This window comes from Podarcis filfolensis (assembly GCF_964270895.1).
Source record: "Podarcis filfolensis genome assembly, chromosome: 13".
NCBI classification, from domain to species: Eukaryota; Metazoa; Chordata; class Lepidosauria; order Squamata; family Lacertidae; genus Podarcis; species Podarcis filfolensis.
Window position 1 is genome coordinate 27,042,996 of NC_139615.1, and position 25,805 is coordinate 27,068,800.

Sequence of the window (25,805 nt, forward strand, 5' to 3'; positions counted from 1 at the left end):
TTTCTCAAATGTGAAAGTACTTTACTGGGTGCCCACCAGAGCTCAAGAATGAGTGCCTCTACAAATGTTGCTAGACATTTTAATGTGAGATAAACTGTGGTTGCTAGGGAGAAGATTTTTAACAGGTGGCCAGTCAATTTATATAATAATAATAATAATAATAATAATAATAATAATAATAATAATAATAAAATAATTCATAACTTTGGGCGGCTTCCAACAAAATATTAAAATACAATAGTCTGTCAAACACTAAAAGCTTCCCTAAACAAGGCTGCATTCAGATGTCTTCTAAAAGTCTGGTAGTTGTTTTTCTCTTTGACATCTGGTGGGAGGCGTTCCACAGGGCGGGTGCCACTACCGAGAAGGCCCTCTGCCTGGTTTCCTGTAACTTGGCTTTTCGCAGCGAGGGAACCGCCAGAAGGCACTGGACTTTTAACATATTATTGCATGCAAATATTGGGCCAGAGCAGGTTGTAAAGCCCCCCAAGCACAATGATATATATTGTTTAATAAAACCTTCAGGGCGAAATTTAGTTTAAAAGTCAAATGCTAAGAATGTACCACTACCACCCCAATTACTGCCAAAAAACCCTAGATTCCCATTTGGGTAGTGGCTTCTTCTAAACCATGTTGATCTATAAAAACCACCAATGAGAGCTAATTTTGAAAGGTGCAAGCATTTAATCATACCTACATTTCACTAAGATATACAGTGGTACCTTGGTTTAAGAACAGCTTAGTTTATGAACAACTTGGATTAAGAACGCTGCAAACCCGTAAGTAGGTGTTTTGGTTTGTGGACTTTGCCTTGGAAGCAGAACATGTTGAGTGTGTCCCATTTGTCCCCCGCTGCTATGGGAAAGCACGCCTTGGTTTAAGAACGGACTTCCGGAATGGATTAAGTTTGTAAATCAAGGTACCACTGTATAGGCAATCTGTTCTAAGAGAAAGCCCACCTCTGTGTTGGCTTTGTGTGCTTGTGTGATCTCCCATCAGCAACACAAAGGCCACCTTGCCATTAGCCATTTGCTCAGCTCTGCTTTTTAAGAGTAATACGATTTCAGTCCCTTGCATGTTTAATTAACCTCCTGACCTCTGTTGCTTAATGCCTCTACTTAAATAGCTCACTTTAGGGGAGGGTGGAATATACTACAGTAAGTAGGAGAGAGAGAGGGACTGATCAGCTCAGCTCCAAAGTGGCCCCAAGCCACAGCAGCGAGAGAGGAATTTGCTTACTGATTTATAATTTCTTTTTTATACCACTTAATTAAAATTTCTATGCAGTTTACAAGAAAAACACACTAACACAAAAAATGCACACATTATTCTATAAAATTACCCCTAAAACTTTCAAGAAAGCACTAAATGGAAAGTGCCAGCATAACAACATACTAGACACCTGACAGTTTCAAGTGGTTTTTCCATTAGTTTACACTGAGGCTTTTATTGTATTGGGTAATAGTTTTATGATAATTACATAGTATTTAAACTTTTAGCATATTATTTAGCCTTATTCACTGTGTATGTATTGGAGTTTTATATTGGAGTCTTATTTCTTAAGTTTTCAAGACCAACAATTAGTACAATTGAATTTGTGGTTGTTGTTGATTATCTGAGGATAATTTAATGTTGCATTTCTGGGTTTACATGCTATCCAACAACATATCCTCACTACAATTACTTCTACAGCTACTATGGGTAACATATATCATCCACCAGTATCATTAAGGTGAAATTCTGTACTAGGCTGATTATGATTATTCCATGAGCATACAGGTCACCAGAGAGGTTTATATAGAAAATTTACATGTTGCATGAGGGACCTGGGTGTAATTGTTAGGATGACACCAGCCATGCTTCTGAAGTAGCTGGGAAGGGAGAAGAGTTCAGGGATTGTTATTTTTTAAAATGTTGTTATAAGTTGTGTGTCTTTGTTTCTCAATTTGATCCTTTGAACGTACTGTGGTATTTTATGCACTGTGAGATGGTTATTTTTATTGATTATACTTTAGTAATTATTCAATGGAATTGCCAAGGGTGAATTTTTGTTTAATTATTATTTGGTGGTATTTTGAGAGTTAATGTTACTGTGTACTATTATATTCTAATGCATTACTGAACATTACTTTATTTGATACTTTTATTGCAAAGTCAAGTTTTTATCATGACTTTTTTTGTATTGGATCAGATTATTATAAGGTGTGTGATCTTTGCTGTATACTTGGTTGTTGCAAATCCACCTTGTGCATAGTAATATAGAAATTAAAAGTGGAACGGAATGAAATGAAATGAAATGAAATGAAGGCAATGTGGAAACCAGGCCTTACTGTTAGCTAAATACTACAGTTAAATGGGGAGGCCTTTTTAAAAAGGCTTCTGAGTCTAATGTTTGGGACATTGTAGCAGTTGTAGGAATTGTTGCTGAGCAACTAGATGTGTCTCAACCTGCTGTGTTCCTAACCACAGCTTCAAGAGACGTATATGAAGGTCAAAGTTGAGGTAAGAGCTCGCACTTTCTCTCCAGTGGCTCTAGCTGTCAGAGTAATCTTTTTGTCCTCACCCATGGGTAGAATCCAAAGGGGGAGAATAGCAAATGTTGCATCCCAACTATCACTGGCTGATGAAGGGACTTATTTTACTGGACAAGCATTTTCTAGTCCTAATTTTGTATATTTAAAGGAGGGGGAAAATAATTTCTGGGACTGCTAGCCAAACCACAAAGAGCTGCAGAAAGGTTCTATAAACCTTTGATGTGTGCAAATACTTGCCCCTTCAAAATGAGCAATTTTACAAGCTGTCATAACTACAGCAACCCAGTAAAGGGAAGCTACAAACCCCTCAAAAATAAAGAACATATTAACTGAAACTAAAAATGAAAAAGCAAAAACACCCTTGTCTGGAATTCAAAGAAATCAAGCGGCTTTCCCAGTTTCCTGTTCTGATTATTACACCTCCTTATATCCTGCATTGGAGACTGAATGCTCTCCAAAGTTCCTGACAGTTTTGAAAACTGCTTCTTGGGCAACTGCAGGGAGCCACAATAGGAAAAACAGAGCCCAAGGGACAACTATACAGGCAGAAGCTCTTCATAGGGTGCATTAGATCTTACCTTTGAAACCAAGAGCACTGAACTTTCTAGCAATGACAACATAATGCTGTAGATCTTTGTGTGAGAATGGGAATCGGGGGGGGGCGAATTTTGAATGCTATTCTTTTGAAACAAACAGTCTTAGTGAGCGAATGGGGGGGTAAAATGGTAAATGAAATTCAGTGTAAACAACTGTAAAGTGATGCATGTAGGTGCAAAAAAATAATAACCTTAATGTGACATATACAGTGATGTGGGGGGTTGAACTGGTGGTGACTGGCAAGGAACGAGACCTTGGGGTAGTAGTGGATAGCTCAATGAACATGTTGTCCCACTGTGTAGCATGTCTTAAGTATCTGCCTAGCCTTCCCTTGGACTGACCTGTTTTAATATCACTGCTATATATTCACTTTTGCTCACCACACTCACAAATGGGAATGGCTCCCTCTTTTTTCTCCAATGCAAATATAGCTTCCCAGCCATCTCCAAAAACCAGTCCCCCAGAGATACAATCAGGTTGAGATTAAACAACAAATACTTAAGCAACAACAGAAAAAACCAGCCTTTAAGGCCAAGGGCAAACAGACAAAGGATTTCCCTGAAAACTGGAGCAGTCACCAACCCCTCTTATCCCTCTAACTGGGAACTCCAATTCCTCAGACCATATGCAAAAGTCAGCCAAACAATTAAACAAACACCCATAATTAAAATCTTCTGAAATGGCCATACACTAAATATGGAGATAGTCCTCCATATGAAGGAAAAAATGAATGATTTGCCCAAACAGAGAAACCATTATTTTCCAAGTGAGCAAATTACCAAACCCACCCAAGCTGCCCTGTTACTGATAGGTATGTGAAGGCAGGCAAAAATTAATTGCAATTTTCCACAAGGCTAGATTAAACAAAAAGCTTTCTCACAAGAATAAGAAGTGACAAAAATCATCATTATAGAAAAGTGCTGCATGGCTTGAAGAAGTGCCTACGGTAAGGGAGCAGGAACCATCGTAACATGATCTCTTATGCAGGGATGGATGCCACTGTTCAGGCCTAAGCTCTGGCCTACATTTAATGGACTGACAACACAGTTGTCCTCTAGTTCTCAGGTGTGCTGGAAAGCAAACAGGTTCCAGAGCCGTTCGAATACTAGCACCATAACTCATCAAATGTTATGATGTTGTGTTTCCTTCTTTACCACTGCACATTTATGTGGCTGCCATCTGTATTGAGTGTGTGTGTGTGCGTGTGTGTGTGTGTGTGTGTGTGTGTGTGCAAAAGAGTTAGAGCAAGAGAAAACAGTGTTGACATGGTACTCCTGTCCCTATTTTCCTCCCTTGTGTTGCCAGAGCATGATGAAGTGGCAGTAGAAAGGGCAAACAAACCTCCAGTGTCAGACACAATGTAGGAATCCCAGTGCAAAGTCATCATGATTAGAAGCCAACCTGTTGTCCACACTATTGCAACTCAATGGGAGAAAAATAATGCTTTTCACTCAACACCCCCGTACATGAGACGTCAGGACATTCTTTGGAATGAAGGAATGAGGGAACAAGAACTTACACAGCAGGGCTGTATGAAAACACACCAGCCTTTGTCTGACAGAAACTGATGCCCATTTATAAGCCTGTCCCCTTGATAAGACTCCCTTTCAAAGGCTGCCCTGCCAATGTGCATTAATGAATTTTTGCAGTATGCACAACAGAAAGTTTCCAGTTCTCAAAACTCTTGCTTATGGTTTAACTTTTTATAAACTCAATCCTCCTCATTTGTTCCCAAAAGCAAAGTCTGGCAGAACCCTGAATGCAGAACTCAGCTACTCAGGAGGAATTCCAGAAAGACTGCCATATTAATCTGCTGCTAAATAAATAAATAAGAAGTGGCTAGCAATACCTCCAAAATTAATCAGTTTATTGTGGCAAAGCTTTCATAAGCAACAGCTTGCTTCTATACGCATTCCTTAGATGTAAAGAGGTCTCTGGGCTTATCTACATTTTGCCTTTAAGGGAAGCATCATTCCGTGGCAACTCTATGTAATCTCGAGTATGCAGCTTTCCATAGTAACTCTGCCAACTGCATGAAGGATTTATATGAGAGCTAGACTACAGCAGAGTAGTGGACATTGATTTGGGTTCAAGTCTCTGCTCTCAGTGTATGCAGCCTTATAGAGTTGTGAGGCTAAAACAGGGTAACTCATGTGCAGATTATTTCTAAGGAGTCAGTTATACCCCTGAATCTCTGAGTGTAAAGAAATTCAATGAACAATTTTCAGGAGGATTCTAAAATGCATTAAGTTAACAACTAAAATTTAACCACACAATTAGGCTACGAAGGATAGAGTCAGGTTAGTCTCAATTGTCCCTACCTTCCCAACTGCAAGCAAACGGCTTGCTAGTGTGAAAACTCAGGTAACTGTTGACCCTATGGCCATACCAAACTGTTTGGTAAAACAGTGCACATCAATAACCTCATTAGACAAAGCTGGGCAAGCAATATACAAATACATGAGCAAACGGGGGTGTTTTCACGGGGCCTGCAAGACCAAAACCCCTACGATCAGTACGCAGATTAAGAAACATCCAGCAATGGAAATATATGAAAATGCAGTTTTATTATTTATATCTGAAGAGCTTCAGGCAAGTTACAATACTTAGCAAATCCTCAAAGCAACTATGTGAAGATTCAGCTCAGAGTGTGTGATTTGCTGAAGGCTAGTCTGATATGCTTCACTGCTAAGTTGATCTTCCATATCCAAAATAAACAAACCTTCTATCCCCCTGATCCGCAATGTGGGCTAAAGTTCAAGAAACCAGAGATAACTTTAATCACCTAAAGTTTTTGTACACTGTACTAGCAGAGATGTTGGAAAAATGTTTGAAATTCCCAGAAACCAGCTCCAAAAGTTTGGGAGACAGAATCCAATATTTAAGAACGAAATAATCAGTAAGTAAGCTTTAGGTATTGACTATTCTGCTAGCTGGAGAGAAAGGCCAAGTGATGCTATCTAACAGCCAGTATATGATGTCACAACCTTTAAAACTAGCTGTAACAATGTAAAGCAGCCTATCGCTGATCTACCATGTCTGTAACCTGAGCTAACTGGATTGGCAAGTTTGTTTTACCGGTTCTTTTATCTCACGTTTAACATTGGAGTCCACCACTTTACACTTAAGCAGATACTTGCTACTGCTCACTGGTATGCACACATACAAGCCACCTTAAAAAAACTGCTGACATTTAGTCGGCAAAGAGGCAGGTAAAACTGGTACAATCTGCAAGCCCGATGAAAGATTAGACAGGTTGGAGTCACAAGATGGTAGGTTGAACATAGTAAGTATATAGTTATCCCTTTACTATTTTCACACTTTCATAAGGAATATAGTATCTGTCACTGACTTGATAGAATCAAATTTTAGGCAGTTAGAATAGAGCATACAATCCATAAATCAAGATTTGAGAGACTGACTCAACTCCTCCTATCAGTTCACACGTAGTTCATGATTTTTGAAAAGGAGAATTATAGGATGAGTGAATAACAGCTCTGCATCTTTACATTGGATTTCCAGTGTCAACTTTAATAGCAAATGTTTCCCATCCCTCCTCTATTTGCATTACATTCCCCATCCCTCCTCTATTTGCATTACCAAAAGCTAACAAAATATTATATACCACTAATAAACATTTTTCTTTGTTTGCTCTTTAGGCTATGTGTATTCTTAATTCCTGAGTTTATTTGTGTGACATCTTCAGGTACCTTGTATGTGCGGCAGAAGAGACACATTTAACAATCGTTCCAACTAGGGATGCTTGAGGAATTCCATATTTATGAATTCTGATATGAACTGACACCTCCCAGACTAATGTGCAGTTCAGAATTTAGTTTCAACAATTTTAACGCTCACTTTCCTATAATGTTCCAATGCTGTCCTTAGCTCTAAAAATGTACCAATATTTGTTAGAATGCGCATTGTGCAAGAAAATGCATTTAGATATGAGTGTTTTGAGAGATGCAAATTTTCATGCAGATCTTTAAAAAAAAAAAGCAAATCAATGTGGAAACTGGAGAGAAGCAACTGACAAGTGAACACATGTGAAGTGTCACAGACTGCAAACAGGTTGACTAGTCCATTTGTAGTTCCAACAGTAAACCAGTGGTCAAGTTCTAGCTTCAACACAAGTTTATTATTAACAACTGTATCTAACTGCTAGCAATCAAATCTAATAAAACTTCAGAAGATAAAGCCAGGGTGTAAATCTTTAAAATTACATTCACGTCAAACTCTCAGTCAACCAGTTATTACTGGCTACAAACCACTAAAGGATGTTCAGGAGCTTAAAAACAACAACACTGTAATATTAACCATCCTGAATGGCTGGAAAACGATCCCCCTTGCATTTGAAAGCCGATGGCAGTGGCATAAAAATATATAAAGTTAGTTTTAATTTCCTCATTCAAATATTTGAAAATTTTGAGTTGAGAGTTGGCTCAAACTGAAGCACCTTGACCACAGTTGCTCTCTTTGGGAATCTAAAGCAGATTAGCAGTCATGCTGCCTTTCTTTTTAGGAGTCTACTTGTTTCTAATACACTGTTGCATATTGGTAAATAGATTAATTACAAAGACCCCATAGTCTCCTGTGCTTTTTTCAGCCAAAGAAAACCAAACCACATAGTACTGTCCCTGAACTTCTCATTGCTTAAGGAAGAGGTAGTGGCAAGGCACATACCAATATACCTTATTTAGGTTCCTAATGCCTGTTGATTCTGCATGGCATAACCACACTCAGTAAAACTAGCCTGACTGACAGATTAAGAGTTTTGGGAGATGTTTGCATAATTCTGCGCCACCTTCAGAATTTGTTGAATTTACGGATTTTATTGACTTTCAGTCAACTATGGTCTCTGCTCACTCAGCTATTACCAAAACTCCTAGACTTGCACAAGCCAAAAGGCGACTTACCGAAGCAGCAGTTCTTTGGGAAGTTTTTTGTTGATTGCAGCCTCATCACTGTTTGAGAACATCTGCAATAGAGAAAGCAACAACACGCATTTACCCTGTTGTGTGGATCATTATCTCTTACAAACTTGGGGGAGCATGGCAACTTCATAAGGGAAAGCTAATTTTGAGGCAATCTGAAAAGGTGGCATTTGAAGAAGACATAGTGCCTTGCATGTTTATTTTAAAAGGCTGGTATTAAAATATGGTGCAACTCACACTGAACATTTGGAATTGTGTTGAATTCTAAATGAACTAGCCTGAATAATATGGCAGTTTATTTTGGTTTCTCAGTAACAGGCCATACACCATATGCCCCCCCAACCCCTAAGTGTTTACCTTTTCCTGCTGGATTATGTGGATGTGCAACAGCTAGATACAGACTGAAAAGAATGGATCAGAATTCCAAATACGATTTCCCCTTTATTAATTAGGCGAAAAGGTTCTAGTCCCCTAAAATAATTTCCCTGTTTCAGATTGAACCTTGATCCTGGGGCATATTTGCTTTCTCAAAAGTGTACGTCTTGGATCACTTGCTTGAGTCATTTCCTCTGAAAATACCTTGGTGTGCTGCTTGTTTCTTTGCCCCCTATCTATTAATGGAGCACTCTCTTATAACAGAACTATAACAGACCTTGAGATAGAGAGATGTACTTCTAGATACAAGAAGTCATTTATCTCCAAGTCACATCACTTGCTCATCTAGTAGGTAAGGGTAACCCTAACACATCAACTGTTTATTATTGTTATAATTTATTTAATGTCTGTGTCACCTAATAAGTGTGACTCACAATAAAAGCAAAAACCTACAATGCCACAAATACAATTCGTTGGGGTTTGTTTTTAAAATAAAAAATACACCAACACAATAAAGGAGACATCAACAACAAAGTACCATTTTAAACAGAAAAACTAAATAGACACAGACCCCTCAATCGGCAAATAATAACCCCAATGAACAGTAGTAATCCACCAACATTTGTCAAACTGAGCTCTTCAGGATTTCATATCATAAACCATTTCTCAGAGCATATGGTGTAGTAAATCATGCTGAAGATAAACAGGTCTGGGTTTGGTCAGTGCCTGGATGGAAAAATGTCTGGGAACCCTATGTACACTTCTTTGTATTCCAATATGGAAGAATGGCGATATATAAATAGGAATGCAGGAAATTGTGTAGTCACTATAGTGGAGGAGAGCTGGCTGATGGTAAACTCAGTAGTGTGGGCTATTTCTTTGGCATTTGGACTTTGCATTCCAAAGATGGAAAGTTGGCATAACCGGTGGAAGTTTGCTGGGCATACATCAGCTAACAGCCATGTGTTTCTCTCAGCATCTGTATCCCCATCAGTACCAAATTCACGTACACTCTTCACTTGGAGAAGCCACAGCAGGCATACAATTCAACAGTTCAGATTTCTACACAAAGAGGAAGGAGTATGCAAACAGGGTGAAGAACTGAAGTAGTGGGCCAGCTCATATGACTTCACCAGTCATAGAAATCAGGATTTTTAAAAATCCATGTGTAGTATGTATTTCAGCTGGCGTGTAAAAGACACAACCTGGCTTGAGAGAGCAGGGGAACAAGACAAGAATTATTTGCTTCGGGTTTAAAATAGCCCAGCACGCCAAGCATTTTTTATGTGTGAATATGCAGGTAATCTCTGTGCATTGTGGTTATGGCTTTGCAGAAATAGACAAATAGGAACACTGTTTCCATAGAGTTACACTGCAGGTAGGCAGCATTTGTGAAAGGCTGGAAAAAAAGTTATCAACATGTAACCACATCAGTTACCTAGAATTTTGATGCCAGTTCCTAAAAATTGCCCCACCGACCCAAGAAAATCCCAGAAAATGGTTTGCTCACCTGACAGAATTGGAGGCCCAGTTCAGAAAGCACATACCATGGGCTCATTCCTGACACACGGTTCCCTCAGCCACTTCCTGGTTCTTTTATATTTGCTGTTAATAGCCAAATGAGAAAACTTGGGTTAGCACCTTGCCTCCAAACCGTGATTTGAAACCACACTTTGAAAGGGCTTTGTAAATCATGGTTTGGAGTCAAGACACCAGCCACATTTTGCCAATTCAGACCTCTTGCTATCATCATCCTTGGCCATTGTCCATGTCAGCTGGGGTACATGTGCGTTGGGAGTTCAATAATAGCCAAAGTGTAACAACAGATACCCCACACCCAGTTTACTATGATGTTTGAGTACGTAAAAAGTTAAATGAAGAATTCGCTTGTGGTGTAATTAAGGATAGAGTCTTGCCCTTGGGGTGCAAGACTTGGGTTCAAATGCCAACCAAATTCACTGGGTGACCTTGGGCCATTCACTCTTTCTTAAAGGAAAACTTCTTAAAAGAGGGGATCAATTGCCAGAAGGAAGGAGTGCATCACAATTCTCTCTCTCTAAAGTGCTTAAAGATCTTGCACCAACAAACCCTAGCGAATGCATCTGAGGAAAGAATATAGGTGCAATGCAGACGGCACCCCATCCAGTAAAAAAAATCAGCACCCAAGTTTTGTTCTGCTCTCTTCCTCATGTTAAGAGCTCAGGTTAGGTCTTGCTGTATCTTATTTTACCCTTCATAAATCTTTGAAGTTGATCTGACTAGGAGCTGTCAGAACTGAACACTGCTTGATGCTAGGTCTGCTAGGCTCAAAGACCACTGCTCTATTTATTACCCCATTTATTACCAAGCAGCAGAACAGGTTGCTACTTTCCTCACAGAAGCTGTAATTTTTTAAAAAAATAATCAAGAAGAATCTCTACAAGCAGAAGCCTCACCTCATACTCTGTCTTGATGCACCAGATGTAACACAGCTATATCTACTTCAGTGGCACCCCGGTAAGCAAGTTTGCGTACAGCTAATCAATCATCTTTATAAGGTATGAGCTTCCAACCATTTATTACATGTCACTTCTGCAGAAACCAGGTCATGCAATTTAGTCAAAAGGAATCCTTCTCCCTGGACTTGAGGCCAATTTGTAGGGTAAAACACATGTGCCAAAATTATGAAGAGGAAGACACCATATACAAGTGTTATATGCTAAATGCTGGAAGCTTCCAAGTCAGCGGTTCTCAACTTGAGGGCCCCCAGATGTTGTTGGACTACAACTCCCATCATCCCTGAGCTCTGGCCTTGCTAGCTAGGGGTGATGAGAGTTGTAGTTCAACAACATCTGGGGACCCACAGGTTGAGAAAGGCTGTCTAAGTCAAGATGAGTGGGCAGCTTGGTCTTAAGAGAAGAACACAGCTATAGAAGACATAAAGTAAAACTAGTAGAATGGAGAGAACCAGTGGGGCACAGTTATATCTGGATACAAACTACAGCAGGGGTATGAAACTTTTTCCAGCTCAAGGGCATGCTCCTTTCTGGCAACTTTCTGGGGGCCACATGCGCGAGCTGGCTGGGGCCAGACACACAAAAAAGGCAGAGAAATGAATGTATATGTTACCTTTGTGCAGTCAGGTAGTTTCTACACTTACTCATACACCCATCTCTATGTTTCATCTAGGCAAGAAAGAGGCATTAACAGAGTCCAAGGACAGACACAAACACTCAAGGTGTGTGTGTGTGTGTGTGTGTGTGCAAGATCTGGGGAAAGTCCCAAGGGCCAACTAAAAGGGTTTGGAGGATTGCATTCAACCCTAGGACCTCAGGGAAGGGTGCACTGGAGGTGGTATCAAAGAGAACACAAGAGTTCAACCATCTAGAAGTCCCCCAAAAGGCAAACTCTTCTACAAAGATCACTGATTAATTTAGTTCAGGGGATGTATGATCGCTCCCCCCCCCAAGCTAAACTGCCCAGGGTGACTTTGAGATGGAGACTGAAATAAAGGAGGCACCTAAAGGAGGAAGTGTCATAATAATGGCCAACCTCCAACTACCCTCACAGATTGGAGCATGCATACACCCAATCACAACCAAGAGGTAAAAATTCCAGATACCCTAAATGACTCTGCCTTAGAACAGTTTGGGTCATGGAACTGACCAGAGAGATGGCAACCCTCAACTCAACTGGCGTCCAAGACCTTGTGTGAGATGTAAGTGTTGCTGAATCAATTTGAAACAGTGATCAAAGTGCCATGTAAGTGGACAATTGCTAAGAAAGTCCAACACGGTCACATTTGACTTCAAAAGTGGAAACTTCCCCAAAAATGAGGGGTTGCTTATAAGACAGTGGAACGGCAAAGTCAAGAGGGTCAAATCTCTCCAGAATGGTTTGGGGCTTTAGCAAAAGGGTTGTGAGCAGACCATGAGGGATTTAAAAAAAAAAGAATTTGATGAATACTTCATTAAAAACATAAAGAGGCCAACAAGCAAACATTTTTTAAATACATGGCTGTTGGATAACAAGTGAGTCAAAGGTGTGCTGAAGGAGGAAATGTAACTGCAGAGAAGCTGGATGAATTCTTTGCATCTGTCTTCACAATGGAAGATGTAGTTCTCCAGAGTTTCAGACAGGAATCTTTCCCAGTCATAACTGGAGATACCAAGGAGAAACATGGGACCTTCTGTATGCAAACACGTGCCCTGCCACTGGCTATGGTCTCTTTCTTCGCTGTGTGAGGTAGAGAAGCAAGGAATATTCATTGCCTGGCTCAAGCAAGGTCAGAACAGATATTGATTTGCTGGCAAACTCAGCTGCTTCTCAGCTGAGGCAGAATCAGGACTTTATTCCCTAAAAAAAGAAAAAGGAAAAGGAAAAGAAAGCTCACACAAGCCCTTATGATTAAAAGAATCAATGCCAAAATCAGCAACCAGCAGAAACTGCTAGTCTGGAAAGAAGGCCTTGACATTGTAAAGGAATTATTCCAAAGGACAAGGTTGCAAAGGAGATCTGGTCTGAGAGCTTTCTATGGGCTGGAGCTGAAAAAAAGCATTGCAGCTTTGTGCTGGCACATACAGATCTGGGGGTATTCTTCTAAAGGTTTTTGTTGTTTTTAATGGGGGGCATTGTGGATGAATCGTTACAGCTTATAGCATTCTGGAAGATCTTTAAGAGCCTAGTTAAGTAATAGAAACAGAATTTAAATATAGGGCAGGATCTAGTATAACCAAACCCTTAAATTTTGTGCAAGTCAGTTTCCAGGGAAGAAAAACGTTGAGAGTGGGCCATGAAATCAGAAGCAAAGAGACTTCTGAGTTTTCAAAACACATGTGGGATCACAAGAGAAACTAAAGGCATATTTTAGTACCTGTCCCAATAACCTTTCAAGTAGCCTACTACAGGTACCACAGGCAGAGAGAGTCAATAGCACTCTTGGATTCAAGGAAAATATGAGAATCCACAGGCTGGCCTTGACATGGCCTGTACTTCTCTTGCTTCTCTCTCATCTCATGATACTGCTTGCTTTTCAGTTCTGTAAACCAGGCACCAAGTCACCTTTCCCAAGAGACAGACAGGGTGCAGAAACTTGTATTACACCTGGGATTACTAATTGTTGGCCCTTCAGATGTTACTAGACTACAACTCTCAACTACTGGCCATGCTTGGAGGTGCTGATGGGAGTCAAACAACATCTGGAGGGTCTAAGGTTCCCCATCCTTGCATTATAGCATTAACTAGGGTGGCCCATACAAGAAGATTAAAGCATAGTAAAAATCAGAATTGAATGCTTATGTTCTTTACACTCTCTTAAACTAACTTTTATATATTTTGTTGTTTAGTTGTTTAGTCGTGTCCGACTCTTCGTGACCCCATGGACCAGAACTTTTATATATATTTCTAGTCAATTATAAGTAAATAGTTTTCCACTGTAACACTCTCTTGCTGCAAAAGTTTACCTGAGATGCTGGGTCAAGTGCATTGCAGATGCAGAACAGCTCAAACACTTTTGTGAACCATTTTTATTCCAGTTCAATTACAGTGGTACCTCGGGTTAAGTACTTAATTCATTCCGGAGGTCCGTTCTTAACCTGAAACTGTTCTTAACCTGAAGCACCACTTTAGCTAATGGGGCCTCCTGCTGCTGCTGCGCCGCCGGAGCACGATTTCTATTCTCATCCTGAAGCAAAGTTCTTAACCCGAGGTACTATTTCTGGGTTAGTGGAGTCTGTAACCTGTAGCGTATGTAACCTGAAGCTTATGTAACCCGAGGTACCACTGTATCTATATCTTTTACTTCAAAGAGAACTTCCAAACACTCCAAAATATTTATAGACTGAAAGGATACAAGTGAAATACAAGGTATCCTGGGCATATACAGAAATACATTGAGTTGAAGAGGCCTTTCAAGAATGTGCATGGTAGACATCAGACCATAAAATAGCTTGCATATTTTTTTGCCAAACTTAAATCCTACCATGGAGTACCAATTCCAAAAGAGCAACCATGATTATTCTTGCTGCCATAAAGTCAAGCTAATGAACTCTTTCGCCTTTGAGTACAAAAAGAGACCGCCTCTTCCACCATGTACAAATTGCAACATCTGAGATCAATGAAGTTATTGCTTGGTTTCCACTACTTGGTTTCCAGAAAATATAAGGGAAATGCACATGGTCTGCAAAAGAGGGGTACAGCCTTGGGGGAAACATGCTTCCATTTAATCAGGGTTCTCTTGCTAACTAGGATTTGAAACGAGAGGTCAAAGTAGTTTTGCACATCCTAACTGCATCAGTGAGATATAAGCCACAGCTAAGTCAACAAGGGAAAGGATGGAATATGCACTCCCATGGCTGGTTCCTGATTTACAAATCATGCTTTGCAGGGAACCAGTGTTGTGCCTGCATCAGAACTTAATTTGTATGTGACACTTAAATCACTAACTATAACCCATCCTGAGCCTTAGGAATTGGCTTGGACTCGAAGTCTAAAAAGAAAAATACATTTTGCCCGCTATTAGCCACCCAACATGCACACAGGGAGTAACAAGATTCCATATTTCTGTTTATGATGCTGAAATAGTTCTTCCACAAATTGTATTTAAAATACCACCATTCCTCTGGGAGGAGCTGTATGGAGAATATTGTCCACAGCAATTTATAAATAATACAAACAGTTCAGACTGGGTGAGCTTTCTTTAGAAGCTTCCCTGCTGTCCAGGGACTTCTATTTTCTTTTCTTCACTTTCCTTTTTACAGCTCACTTTATAAACTGTGTTCTCTCTGGGAAATGTGTATCTGCAGACTGCCACAGTCACCACACTCATGAATACCATCATTAAAAGTCTGATATCTGCTCCAAGCACAGGCGTTATTAGGCCCGAGGAACAGGAACTGATGGATGGCCGATTACATATACCAAACAGTGCTTGAAACTCCCATTGTTCTGGGCACATTTTGCAATAGAGAATTTCATTAGCATGAGCAGTTTCTGAGCTCTGGATGCAGTACTGCGCCTAAGATTTCAGAGTAAAACTGCAGAGTGGAAGGAAAGGAGGACCTTTTTCTGCCTCCCCACTTCCAGCTACTCTCTGAAGACTTAATATTCTTAAGAATATTATAGGGGCGGGCAGGGGAAGGACTAGACCATTTGAAAAATGAACATAATATTTTAGCTGCAGTTCATTGGTTTTCAGCTTTGTATTCTTGTTATAAAAAAAAGCGTACCTAGGCATTCCGTTGTTGCACCCATAACCTAGGTTTAAGGTGCCATTTAGCTCCTAGCTTTCATATCTCAGTTTCTAACACTGATACCAAACCCCTTCTCTACAACTTCCATAGGCTTCCTGAAATTATGGTGTGTGTGTTGGGCAGCAACCACAAGAAGGTCAGAAAAAGATGAGGGAAGAATCCATGAAGCACCTTGCCTCACTCCTGAGCCATTGCCCTGCTTGTACCATGTTGTTAATTCTTTGGGAACAATAAGCAATTCAGGCCCAGTGTTGTAGAGCAGATTGAATACTGGCATTTTAATGGGGTCAACATAGGGCAACTACCCGGAAAGGAAAAAGAGGGCAAGCGAGTCAGGCAAAAACGGTGGCATTGATACCCAGGCCTAGACAGCACATAGTTAAATTATGGAACTCACTCCCATAAGAGCAAGTGGTGGCCACCAACTTAAACTGTTTTAAAATAGCTTTTGGCAAATTTATGAAGGAGAGGGTTATTGATGGCTTTTAGCCATGATGGCAATGCTCTGCCTCCACAATTGGAGCAATGCTTCTGAATACCTGTTGCTGGAAACCACAGGAGAGGAGATTGCTATTGTGCTCAAATCCTGCTTGCTGGTTTCCTGCAGGCTTTTGTTCAGACACTGTAAGAACAGGATACTGTACTAGATGGGCCATCGGCCTGATCCCTCTTATGCTCTTATGATCCATCAGTCTGCAGTCTATGCCAAAAGCTGCCAACACCAGAGGGGACAAATAAGAGCATGTCTTCTTATGTTAGTTTTGCAAAGTTTAGGCCTGGGCAATATTATCGATATATTGCCCAGGACCAGTGTGAGGAGCAGGCCACAATGTCAGGTTCGCTCAGCGGTATACCGCTGGTGAAACTGCCACTGCTCCAAAGTTCCTCTGCTAGCAGCGTCTGCTGGGGGAAGTCAGGCGCTGCTAGCAGAGGGACTCAGGAGCGATGGTGGTTTCACCAGTGATATATCACTGAGTGAAACCGCCATCCCACTCTGCCCTCATACAACAGAGAGGGATAAACAAGCTGTAGCGGCGAGGCACCAATACAGCTTGTTCCTCCATCTACATTTTTTAACTGCTTCAATGTAGAGCTGCCCTTGCCTCAGTAGAGCAGTTAAAGGAGCCTCCAGGCTGTCGCTGGCTGCCACAAGCCAGCAGTGGGGTGGGGGCTCCGTGAAACTGCTCAGCTGAGGGGAATGCGGTGGCTGCTCCCCACAGTGAGCAGTTAAAGGAGCCCCAATGCTCTGCCCACTTGCATGTGAGCAGCAAGAACACCTGGGCTGTCTCAGCTGGTGGGGGGAGAACCTTCCTTCTCCCCAGCTGAGCTGCACAAACAAGTAGCATTGTGCCAGCCCGTGAGCCTGGGTGAAATCGCCTCAGCTTTTGAGGTGAGAACTGAGGAGGTTTCAACCGGTGTCTCGCAGGCAGAGGTCAATGCACCTAGTTTTTTCAACACTGCAGTATACTGTCAAACCTCAGTGTTTGGCTGACGATACACCACAATGTTGAAAAGCTGATGTTGTCCAGCCCTAGACCAGTTAGACCAATATTCTGGTATTTTCATTTTGATTGCACATACTCAATTTTTCTCCAGCACCCTCCATTGCTGATACGCCTTTTGAATAAACTGCTTAACTGGATTTCTGAGCTGTGCTGGTTTGTTAACACACTCAAGAGGATGGTTGTCCCAACCGCTGCTCCACTGTTGGCTGTTAAAATGCCTGGTAAAACATGAGGGAGATAGGATGAAGTTGCCAAGCAAGACACTTGGAATTCAGCTGGCTGTTCGCCTGCTCCTGAGTAGACAACCACAAGACAGTGGGAATCCTGCACTTCTTGTCCTAGGTAACATATAACCATGTAGTAACAAGCAGAGAGAGAGAGAAAGCTGTTGCAATTTATCTCTTTTTAACCTGGAAGTCCTTGTGAGAAACTAACATCATCATGCAAGATAGATCTCAGGGTCTTATGGGTGGAAATGTAATTCACAAGAAGAGCAAACAAAGGCCAATGGTTTTTGTTCACCCTAACACCCCCCCCCACAAAAAAGGCTGACTTAAAGGGTTGTAATCTCCCCTGCTTTGTTTCAAACCCCCCACAAAATTTGCCCAAGAGTTCTCCTTTAACATTCACCCCAGATCACAGTAAAACATTAAGGAAGAATATTTCCACTCCTGTGACAAAAAGAAAATGAGTATAGTTATTGGGGTGGTGAAAAGTATGTATCAAAATTGTGAATCATTCCCGCTTCAAGTACTTTGAGATTATCCTATTTTATCCTCACAGCCGTACTGAGAGTTAGGTCAGGCCAAGTAATAATGCCTTGTCTAAAGCTGCTCACTAAGCCTCATGACTGCAAAGGGATGTGAACAAAGGCCCCATAGACCAAGCCCAACAGTCTATCCATTACAGCATACTGCCAATTTTTATAGGGGTAACACTCATGCATTCTCTTCCCTACCCCCATTGCTATTGTGGGACTAGTCATTCTGAATGCAACAACTGTCCACACAAACACTGGCTCCTCTGGGATACCCAGAAGATCTGAAGGAGTGCTATTAACAATTCAGAATACCAGAACACCAGCACAGATATGCAAACTATATTGGTGTGAGAGCATTGCTGCTTCTAGTAGGTGTTCTAACAATGGTGTGAACTCTCCTGCTATTTAAGAACCAAGATGACTAAAAGTATTGTACAAAGCATTAAGCAATCGCTGTGTATAAGGAATGCAACCTGTATTTCACAAACAAGACAGGAATGTTGTCCGACTGAGAGATGGGCACATGGTAGCAATTAGAAAAGGGAAAAGGTTGGGCAACAGGTCTAAGGAGTAATCTTAGTACTTTATTGATCCACTGTATGAGATTAATTCGATTTATGACTGGCTACACACGAAAAGAATCCTGAAGCAATTTACAGGGGTAACATACCACATCCGATAAAAATCTATCAAAACAAAATATACTGAAAGTGTTCATCCAAATCACCCACTAGTGGGTTCTGACACTGTTTTCTCTGCACTTTTTGGTTCCACCATTGGGGGGGGGTGTATTCTTTTCTCTACAACTTTACACTACCCCAAAGCCCAGAATAAGAAAAGTATTTGCTTGGAGACGGAAGATCGACCAAGTCCCTGCAGATAGCATTCCACAAATGCAGAGTTGGGGGCATAGAGAACACCCTCTTTACAACAATTAGAAAGGGATATATCTAATGCTAGTCAAACACAGAGTAGATCCACTGAAAATACTTGGGTCCATTAATTTCAATGGGTATACTCATAATCTAGCTGGATACAAACCAAAGCTCTTTCGCCGTTCTCCCTAAATTTGTAAGTGTGAGGAATATAAAAGAACTGAAAGTGCTGATCAGTTGACAAGCATGACCAACCAAGTGAGGTACACCTACCCTCTTTTAGGGAAAAAAACTCCAGTGCCAAAATGTTGTCAATGTTCAGTTCAAACAGTCTGATGAAATTTAGGATTTTTTTTGCACTTGGATTTGAGAAACTGTTACCTTTATTAATACCTGAAAATGATTTATAATGAAATAAAGCAACATTAATTCTAACCCATCAAAGATATGTAATGTCACACCATAATTCCCATGATGAACTGATATTTTTTTTTCCTATTGTATAGTGATCTGATCCAATGCAGCAGCATGAAAAGGACACAAAAGGAAAGAGATCTTCACAACTGCCCTCTTTCTGGAGAACTGCCAAAGTAAGAGCTTGAACATCTTCCAGAAGCATTTTAAGACTTTCCTTTTCAGGCTGACTTTTTGCAGCTAAGGTTAAGCCGGCATGGTGAATGAGGATGTACATACTTAAATGGGGTTTTGAAATCCTGGTTCCATTGTGTGTGTGTATTTAAAAATGATAAACACACTCCACAGGTTAAAATGTTCCTTTAAAAACATAATTACTAGGGTTGTGTGCATGCCATCGTTCAATGTAAGCATGGGTTTGTTAAAAGGATATGTAGTCTGCTTTTCAATTAAAAAAAAGAAGAGTTAACTATTACAGAACAATAAAAACAATACAAAGGATCGACCCTTAAGAGAGTGATACCCAAAGGCAGAAACAACAATCCCCCAATATTACCCATCACGGTAGGAGAAAAGGTTTAAGGAAAACCACTGCAGTGCAGTACCCCCACTTCCAACCTATACGTCCAATTCAAAGGGATACAATCATCAATGGCAACAGTTCACAAACATGCTCATTGTTCACACTGGCAAATATATCTTCCAATCAGTATCAGGGTGAGTCCCCATCCTTCTCCAAGCCTAAAGGACAGAACTCTTGCTGATGGCAAGCAAAGTTTTGGAGTCCTCTGAGAAGCAGCAAGGTGGTTTGCTGCTTTCTGAGCATCTCATGGACTCATTATGTTAGGGGAGGCAGAGGATAGGGTTTCACCAACTGCAGCCAGAGTGCACCTCTAGGTCCGCATGTTGCCGGTTAAGACCCCACCCACCTTAAGTGAAGACAGTTAGTGGTGAACACAAATCTTGGCTGGCTAATGACAAGCAAAATTCATGGACTTCTGATAGATGGTACCAAAAATTGCTGAGAAATTAAGGGAAATCAACTTATCTTTCTCCCAGCAAAGATCATCAGCTATGGTAATAAAATTAGTAGGGGTCCCAAACTCCAGCAACAAAACTGACTGAAGAGGATCATGTTAAGCAAAGTCATCTTGATGAGTCTGGAATTGCTTGGCCAGAGCCTTTTTGATTATTCTTGGTCATAAAAGCAAGCTGAACATTGGCTTCCCCAGGCTCTTTATCACTAGCCATGATGGATAGGGGTCAGATAGGCACGTCAAATGTACTGATCCAAAAGCCCCCTTCACATCCTTGGCTGCCAGCACTTGGAACTCCTCCAATAAAACCTACCCAGACACCCATGTGGTTGACTCAGAAAAATGGGTGGAATCAATTTGGAATGGATGTAAATGATTTTATCCACAGAACCTGTCATAGAAGGACATGAGTTAAGCCCTCCAGTGAAGGAGACACAGAATGGTAAAGCCGCAACTGTACAAAACCTTGCACTCAGAGGTGGTGAAATCCACAGATTTCTACTCCACTGTCACTGTGAGGAAATAAACCTTTCACCAGGCTGTTTGATTGGCATTGCTACAACTTTTCATCCATTCCTGCCACCTCATTCCTGCCACCTCATTATTACCAGCTTGGCCTGCTTGCCAGCTATGACCATTCCTGGACATGGATAGCCTGACCATGGCAGTCCATGCACTGGCAACCTCAAAGCTAGATTACTGAAATGCTTCTATATGAGGCTGCCCTTGGACCTGGTTCAGAAGCTCCAGCTGGTGCAAAATGTGGTGGCCAGTCAGCTGATGGAGCAAATGCCCAACAACACGTGGCATCATTGTTAAAACATCTCCCCGGCTACCTATCTACTACTGAGCCAGGTTCAAGGTCCTTGTATTAATTTTCAAAGCCCTGAACAACTTAGGTCCAGGGTACCTTAGGGACTGTCTGAACCCTTAATATCCCAACTCGATTACTAAGATCATCTGCAGGAGTGTCACTGGTCATCCCCTGAGTTGGTGAGGCTCATCTGACAGTGACATGACACTGAGCCTTTAGCATCATCTTCCAAAAAGAGATTCAGCAGATGCCTTCTGCTTTAACCTTTAAGAATCTGCTGAAAACATTTCTATGCCACCAAGCTTATGGATACAATTAAGAAAACAGATTCCTGTAATAGTTAACTGATTATTTCTGGCAGTTTTTTACATGTTTTTGCATATGTGTGTGTGTGTGCGTTATAAACCACTTTAGATTTTTTAAAAAATGAACAGTGGCATACAAGTATTTTTATAAATATATAACCCACCGTTTTCCATTAACCACCACAACTTCACACTTCTAATGCCACTGAATCTGTTCAGGGATAGCACACAGCAGCTGGTCAAAGGTCAGACTGGCCTTTGTCCTATGATCAGATACTGGACAATACTTTTTAACACAGCTTTTGAATAGCAAATCATTGCTACAATGTGGCACATAGCCAGATACTCATGGGCCTGTAGCCAATTAAACAGATCTGCTAGTGCAAGGATTTCTGATTGTGCAACAGACCCTCCCGCAGGGTGCAGGGAGAGAACATGGGAAGTTCATTTGTGCAAGGGTAGATCCTTGTGCTGGTGGATTTATTTAGAGTAATACAGCCCAAGATAGAGAGATCTAGGCACCAGGGCCACGGAGACCCTTGAACATAGACATGAAATCATGCACCCCTGTAATTCAAGTACTACTGGGTTCAGAAAAATGTCATGATTTAATCAATTGATGATTTGGAGTACCTTTCTAGTCAAAATAGAGATGCTCAATTAAACACTGCAATGCATGTACACAAGGGTATAATTTCTTTTAATCCAATATGATTTCTTGGTATTACTCTTTGTGCTAAACCTCGTACGTATATCACAAAGTGGACAGCTGTCATTAAAGGTTGGACCATGCTACACACTAGGGAGGTGGCATCTGGAAATTAACTGGGATTAAATTGTAATGTTTTATACAATGCTAGTTTCTAACTAGCTGTGAATGTGTGTAATCTGAAAGGAAGAGGACAAATCAGGCAATAAGTCATGTTAAGGAGGACTCACAACATTCACATGTGACTAAAAGCCTAAATGAAAGCTAAATGCTGAATAGGTATAATTAGAAAAAAGGCCTTAATTTACAAACTAGGGCTTTAAAGAGCCATACATTCACCTCAGAACCAAAACTTAAAGCCTGGGCAATGTTCTTAAACCAAGAATGCTGACTGTGCCACTGCTGCCAGACCACTGCCGCTTCTACTGCTGTCTCCCACCGCTGTGGTGAGGCCTTGCAGCCTGCTACTGATTTTGCTACCACCGCCAGGCCACTGCTTTAATTGCCACTGCCGCTATTGCCACTGCTGTAGCAAAGTCTCATAGGCTGCTACTGCTGTTGCCTCCCACCACCACGACAAGGCTTTGCAGGCCATCAGCACTTCTGCCGCCGCTGCCATGAGGCTTCACAAACCACAGCTGCGACTGCTGCCACCAGGTCAAATATTATGAAACAGTTATCACAATGTAAACTTCAAACTGGTTTTAGACAATATATCCCTCTGTCACCCAGTCCTAGTGAGCATCAAAATCACCTGCTAAAACAGTGTCTTATTTACCGTCATTTTAGCAGGTGACACCTTGCAAATTTGCACAGCACCCCCTGTAAATGGATGCAGGACCACTCCCTTTTAGCAGCACTTTGCAAGGTGTTTTGAAGTCCCCTCTTCAGGACTTCAAAGCATCTTGAAAAGGTGGGTGACCCTGCATACCTGTCAAATTTGGTCTGCAAAGCTGATCCTGAAAAGGATTTGGCCCATGGAGCCAATATGTTTCCCAACACCTGTTGTAGAGTCTGTGTACTCCCTGCATAGAATTACCACCACAGGTTAAAGTGGGAGTTTGCTTAATCCCCAAATATATGCTCCTGTGAGAAAGACACAGTGTTTGCAGAAAAGGAGCCTTTACATATGAGTTGTGGCGAATCACTACAAAAAGGGAGTTACTGAAACAGAAGAGGTGCGTGATGAGATGGGCTCCATACATACAAAATACCGTGCACTTATTCGGATTAAATCGTTTTTGAATAACCAGTTTTTCCAAGGAAATGGCAGTGCAGTTTAGAATCCTAGTCTACCCATAAGTGTATGCATTACAACACTTTCATCACTGCAAGTACATGCAGCCCAAACACTGAATCATAGTATCGTGCAACAAACTAACTATTTAAAAAAGAATCTTGTCAGAGATCTAGCATTCCAATTGTCTCTACAATTTGGGCTCTTTACAGGAGGCATAAATAATTGATTAATAATAATAATCAATTATTATTACTCACTACCATCCAAATACCCTCCAAAATTTCCTGGATAAAGTGTTCAAGTTAACAGTCAAAATCTAAATCACTTGCAGTATAGCATCCTTTAGAAATTAACCAGTCTGGATCCTGAAGGGCATTTGTGACTTTTGAGTTATATGAATATAAAACTCACACACAACATTCCCAAGTACAGCAGTTGTGAGGACATCTATGTTGACCAGAAACAGATTTCACATCCGGGGTGGGGGTGGGGTGGGGTCAGACTTGTTACACCAAAGAGTGTTCTGTGGTACCTTCATGATTTAACAAATTTATTATAAATTTTGTGGACCGCAGTCCATTCATTTGATGCATGAAGTGTAATTGTGAATTGGTAAGCAGTGGCAAACACATGGCTGAGGGGAGCAAAGTTAAATGGAAATGAAATTCATAACGAACAGTGCCTCAAAGCAAGATAATTACAGTGACCAATTAACAAGGCAGTGTTGATGACAGCACCAACATCTTGGCATTGGTATCCAATTAACATATGTATTGAATTGTAATTCATCTGTTTCATGCTGGACTTTCCCTTTAGAGATCTTTGGATTTTATATTTCTGCGTGATTTACATCTAATGCTACTTCAGCAATGTCAGATCAGCCACAGAGCTTTCCTTAAGTGACCAGGGAGAGTTGCCACCCCATTGATTTTAAAGAGTGTTCCTACTCCTTTTCCTATCTCACCAATTCCCCTCTCAGTTCTGACAGTATACGAGTTACAGGTGCATATGCTCAACTATATCAACATGGCTTCTTCACTACTAGAGTGGAATAGAAACGATTAAGTATTGGTTTTTCTCTTGCTGTAAACTGAGGCTATTGTCAAAAAATAAGGAGGCAGCCTACTGAGCAGTACTCTATTGTTTGCTTTGCTGCAGAGCTAAGTGATTATTTTCTCCATAGGAGCCACACCTTCAGAACAGACATTCTTAACAAATGTTCTCATTCTGGTACACAGACCAACTAGCTTTCTTCCACAAAAGAGGGGAGAGTGTTCCTTATTACTGTAATGACCTGATTGTGACAAGCAGACACGAGGAGTAGGAAAACAATGCTTAATGGACAGCCCATATGGTATCAATTCATGATGTAAAAATAGGTGATTGCCCAACAGGCTTGCAAGCATAACATTATTTTTAAAATGTCTTGAAAACCACATGCAGTTTGAAATATTTCACTTAACCTCTTAAGTGACTGGGAACATAAATTTCAGGAGAGATTTATGTATATAACACCATAGCTCTCAAAATATATAGACAGCTTCCTAAGGAACCAGGTCACAGAAGTTAAGAGTTCAGAGAGTGAGAGTTTAAATGGGTGGTCTATGACTAGACAATACATCCTGCGGATCACCAACTGGTGGCGAGTGCCTTGCTTTAAGCAGAGGCAGGGCACACATACAATGAAGACAGTCATACCCAGCTTGAGGACTACTTTTGCAAAGATGATGTTCCTGGTTTGAGGAAAAGCTACTTTTAGGTGAGGCAGGGAAGGAAATGGTTTAAAACTGTATGAAAGCAGGATGTTTGGCTCTGACCATTTTCTACCCCTGCAATTGCATTTCAAATGGATGGCTTACACAATTACTACTTTCTGGAGGAAGGTTCACACAGCGGTGCAGCTAAGTACTTCTAGATCAGGAGTCAGCAACCTTTTTCAGCCGTAGGCTGGTCCACCATCCCTCAGACCATGTGGTGGGCTGGACTGTATTTTGAAAAAATAAATTAAAAAATGAACAAATTCCTATGCCCCAGAAATAACCCAGAGATGCATTTTAAATAAAAGCACACATTCTACTCATGTAAAAACACACTGATTCCCGGACCATCTGTGCGTCAGACTGAGAAGGCATTTGGGCCGCATCCGGCCCACAGGCCTTGGGTTGCCTACCCCTGTTCTAGACCTTATACTAAATGGTCTTACGGGAAGTGGGGACACCTTATATGACCATGAGTATCATCTCTCCACCTTGCGTCACTTCATTCACTGCAAGTGGTTAAATATTCCAGCATTGTTAGAGCAAAAGCACAAACAAAGCAGCTTGACAACCTTGATAAAATAAGAAAATAGAGAACATACAGTTGTGATATTTAAACTCGCTTAAATCACTGTACTATCCTGACTACAGGAAGAAAATGCAATTTGATTCTGCTGCCTTGATGGGAATGCACAAACTTTGTTCTAGAAAAACAGTATT

The 25,805-nt window shown here is 41.0% G+C and overlaps 1 protein-coding gene and 1 long non-coding RNA gene across 5 annotated transcripts in view; one reads left to right on the forward strand and one right to left on the reverse strand.

Moving 5' to 3' along the window:
* FBXL20 (F-box and leucine rich repeat protein 20) overlaps positions 1 to 25,805 on the reverse strand; it is a 65,068-nt gene that overhangs the window by 31,122 nt on the left and 8,141 nt on the right. For 2 of the 4 annotated variants that reach the window (XM_083583271.1, XM_083583268.1), the window contains exon 2: positions 8,048 to 8,109. In XM_083583271.1, coding sequence (XP_083439397.1) covers positions 8,048 to 8,109 — 62 coding nt within the window. Of the gene's footprint in view, positions 1 to 8,047; positions 8,110 to 9,950; positions 10,046 to 11,548; positions 12,776 to 25,805 lie in introns of all 4 variants that reach the window. The other 2 variants (XM_083583270.1, XM_083583269.1) reach the window with 2 other exon arrangements.
* On the forward strand, positions 1,971 to 25,275 carry LOC310748224. The gene is made up of 3 exons (XR_014541221.1): positions 1,971 to 2,502; positions 19,316 to 19,399; positions 24,512 to 25,275. It is a non-coding gene; the product is annotated as an uncharacterized lncRNA (long non-coding RNA).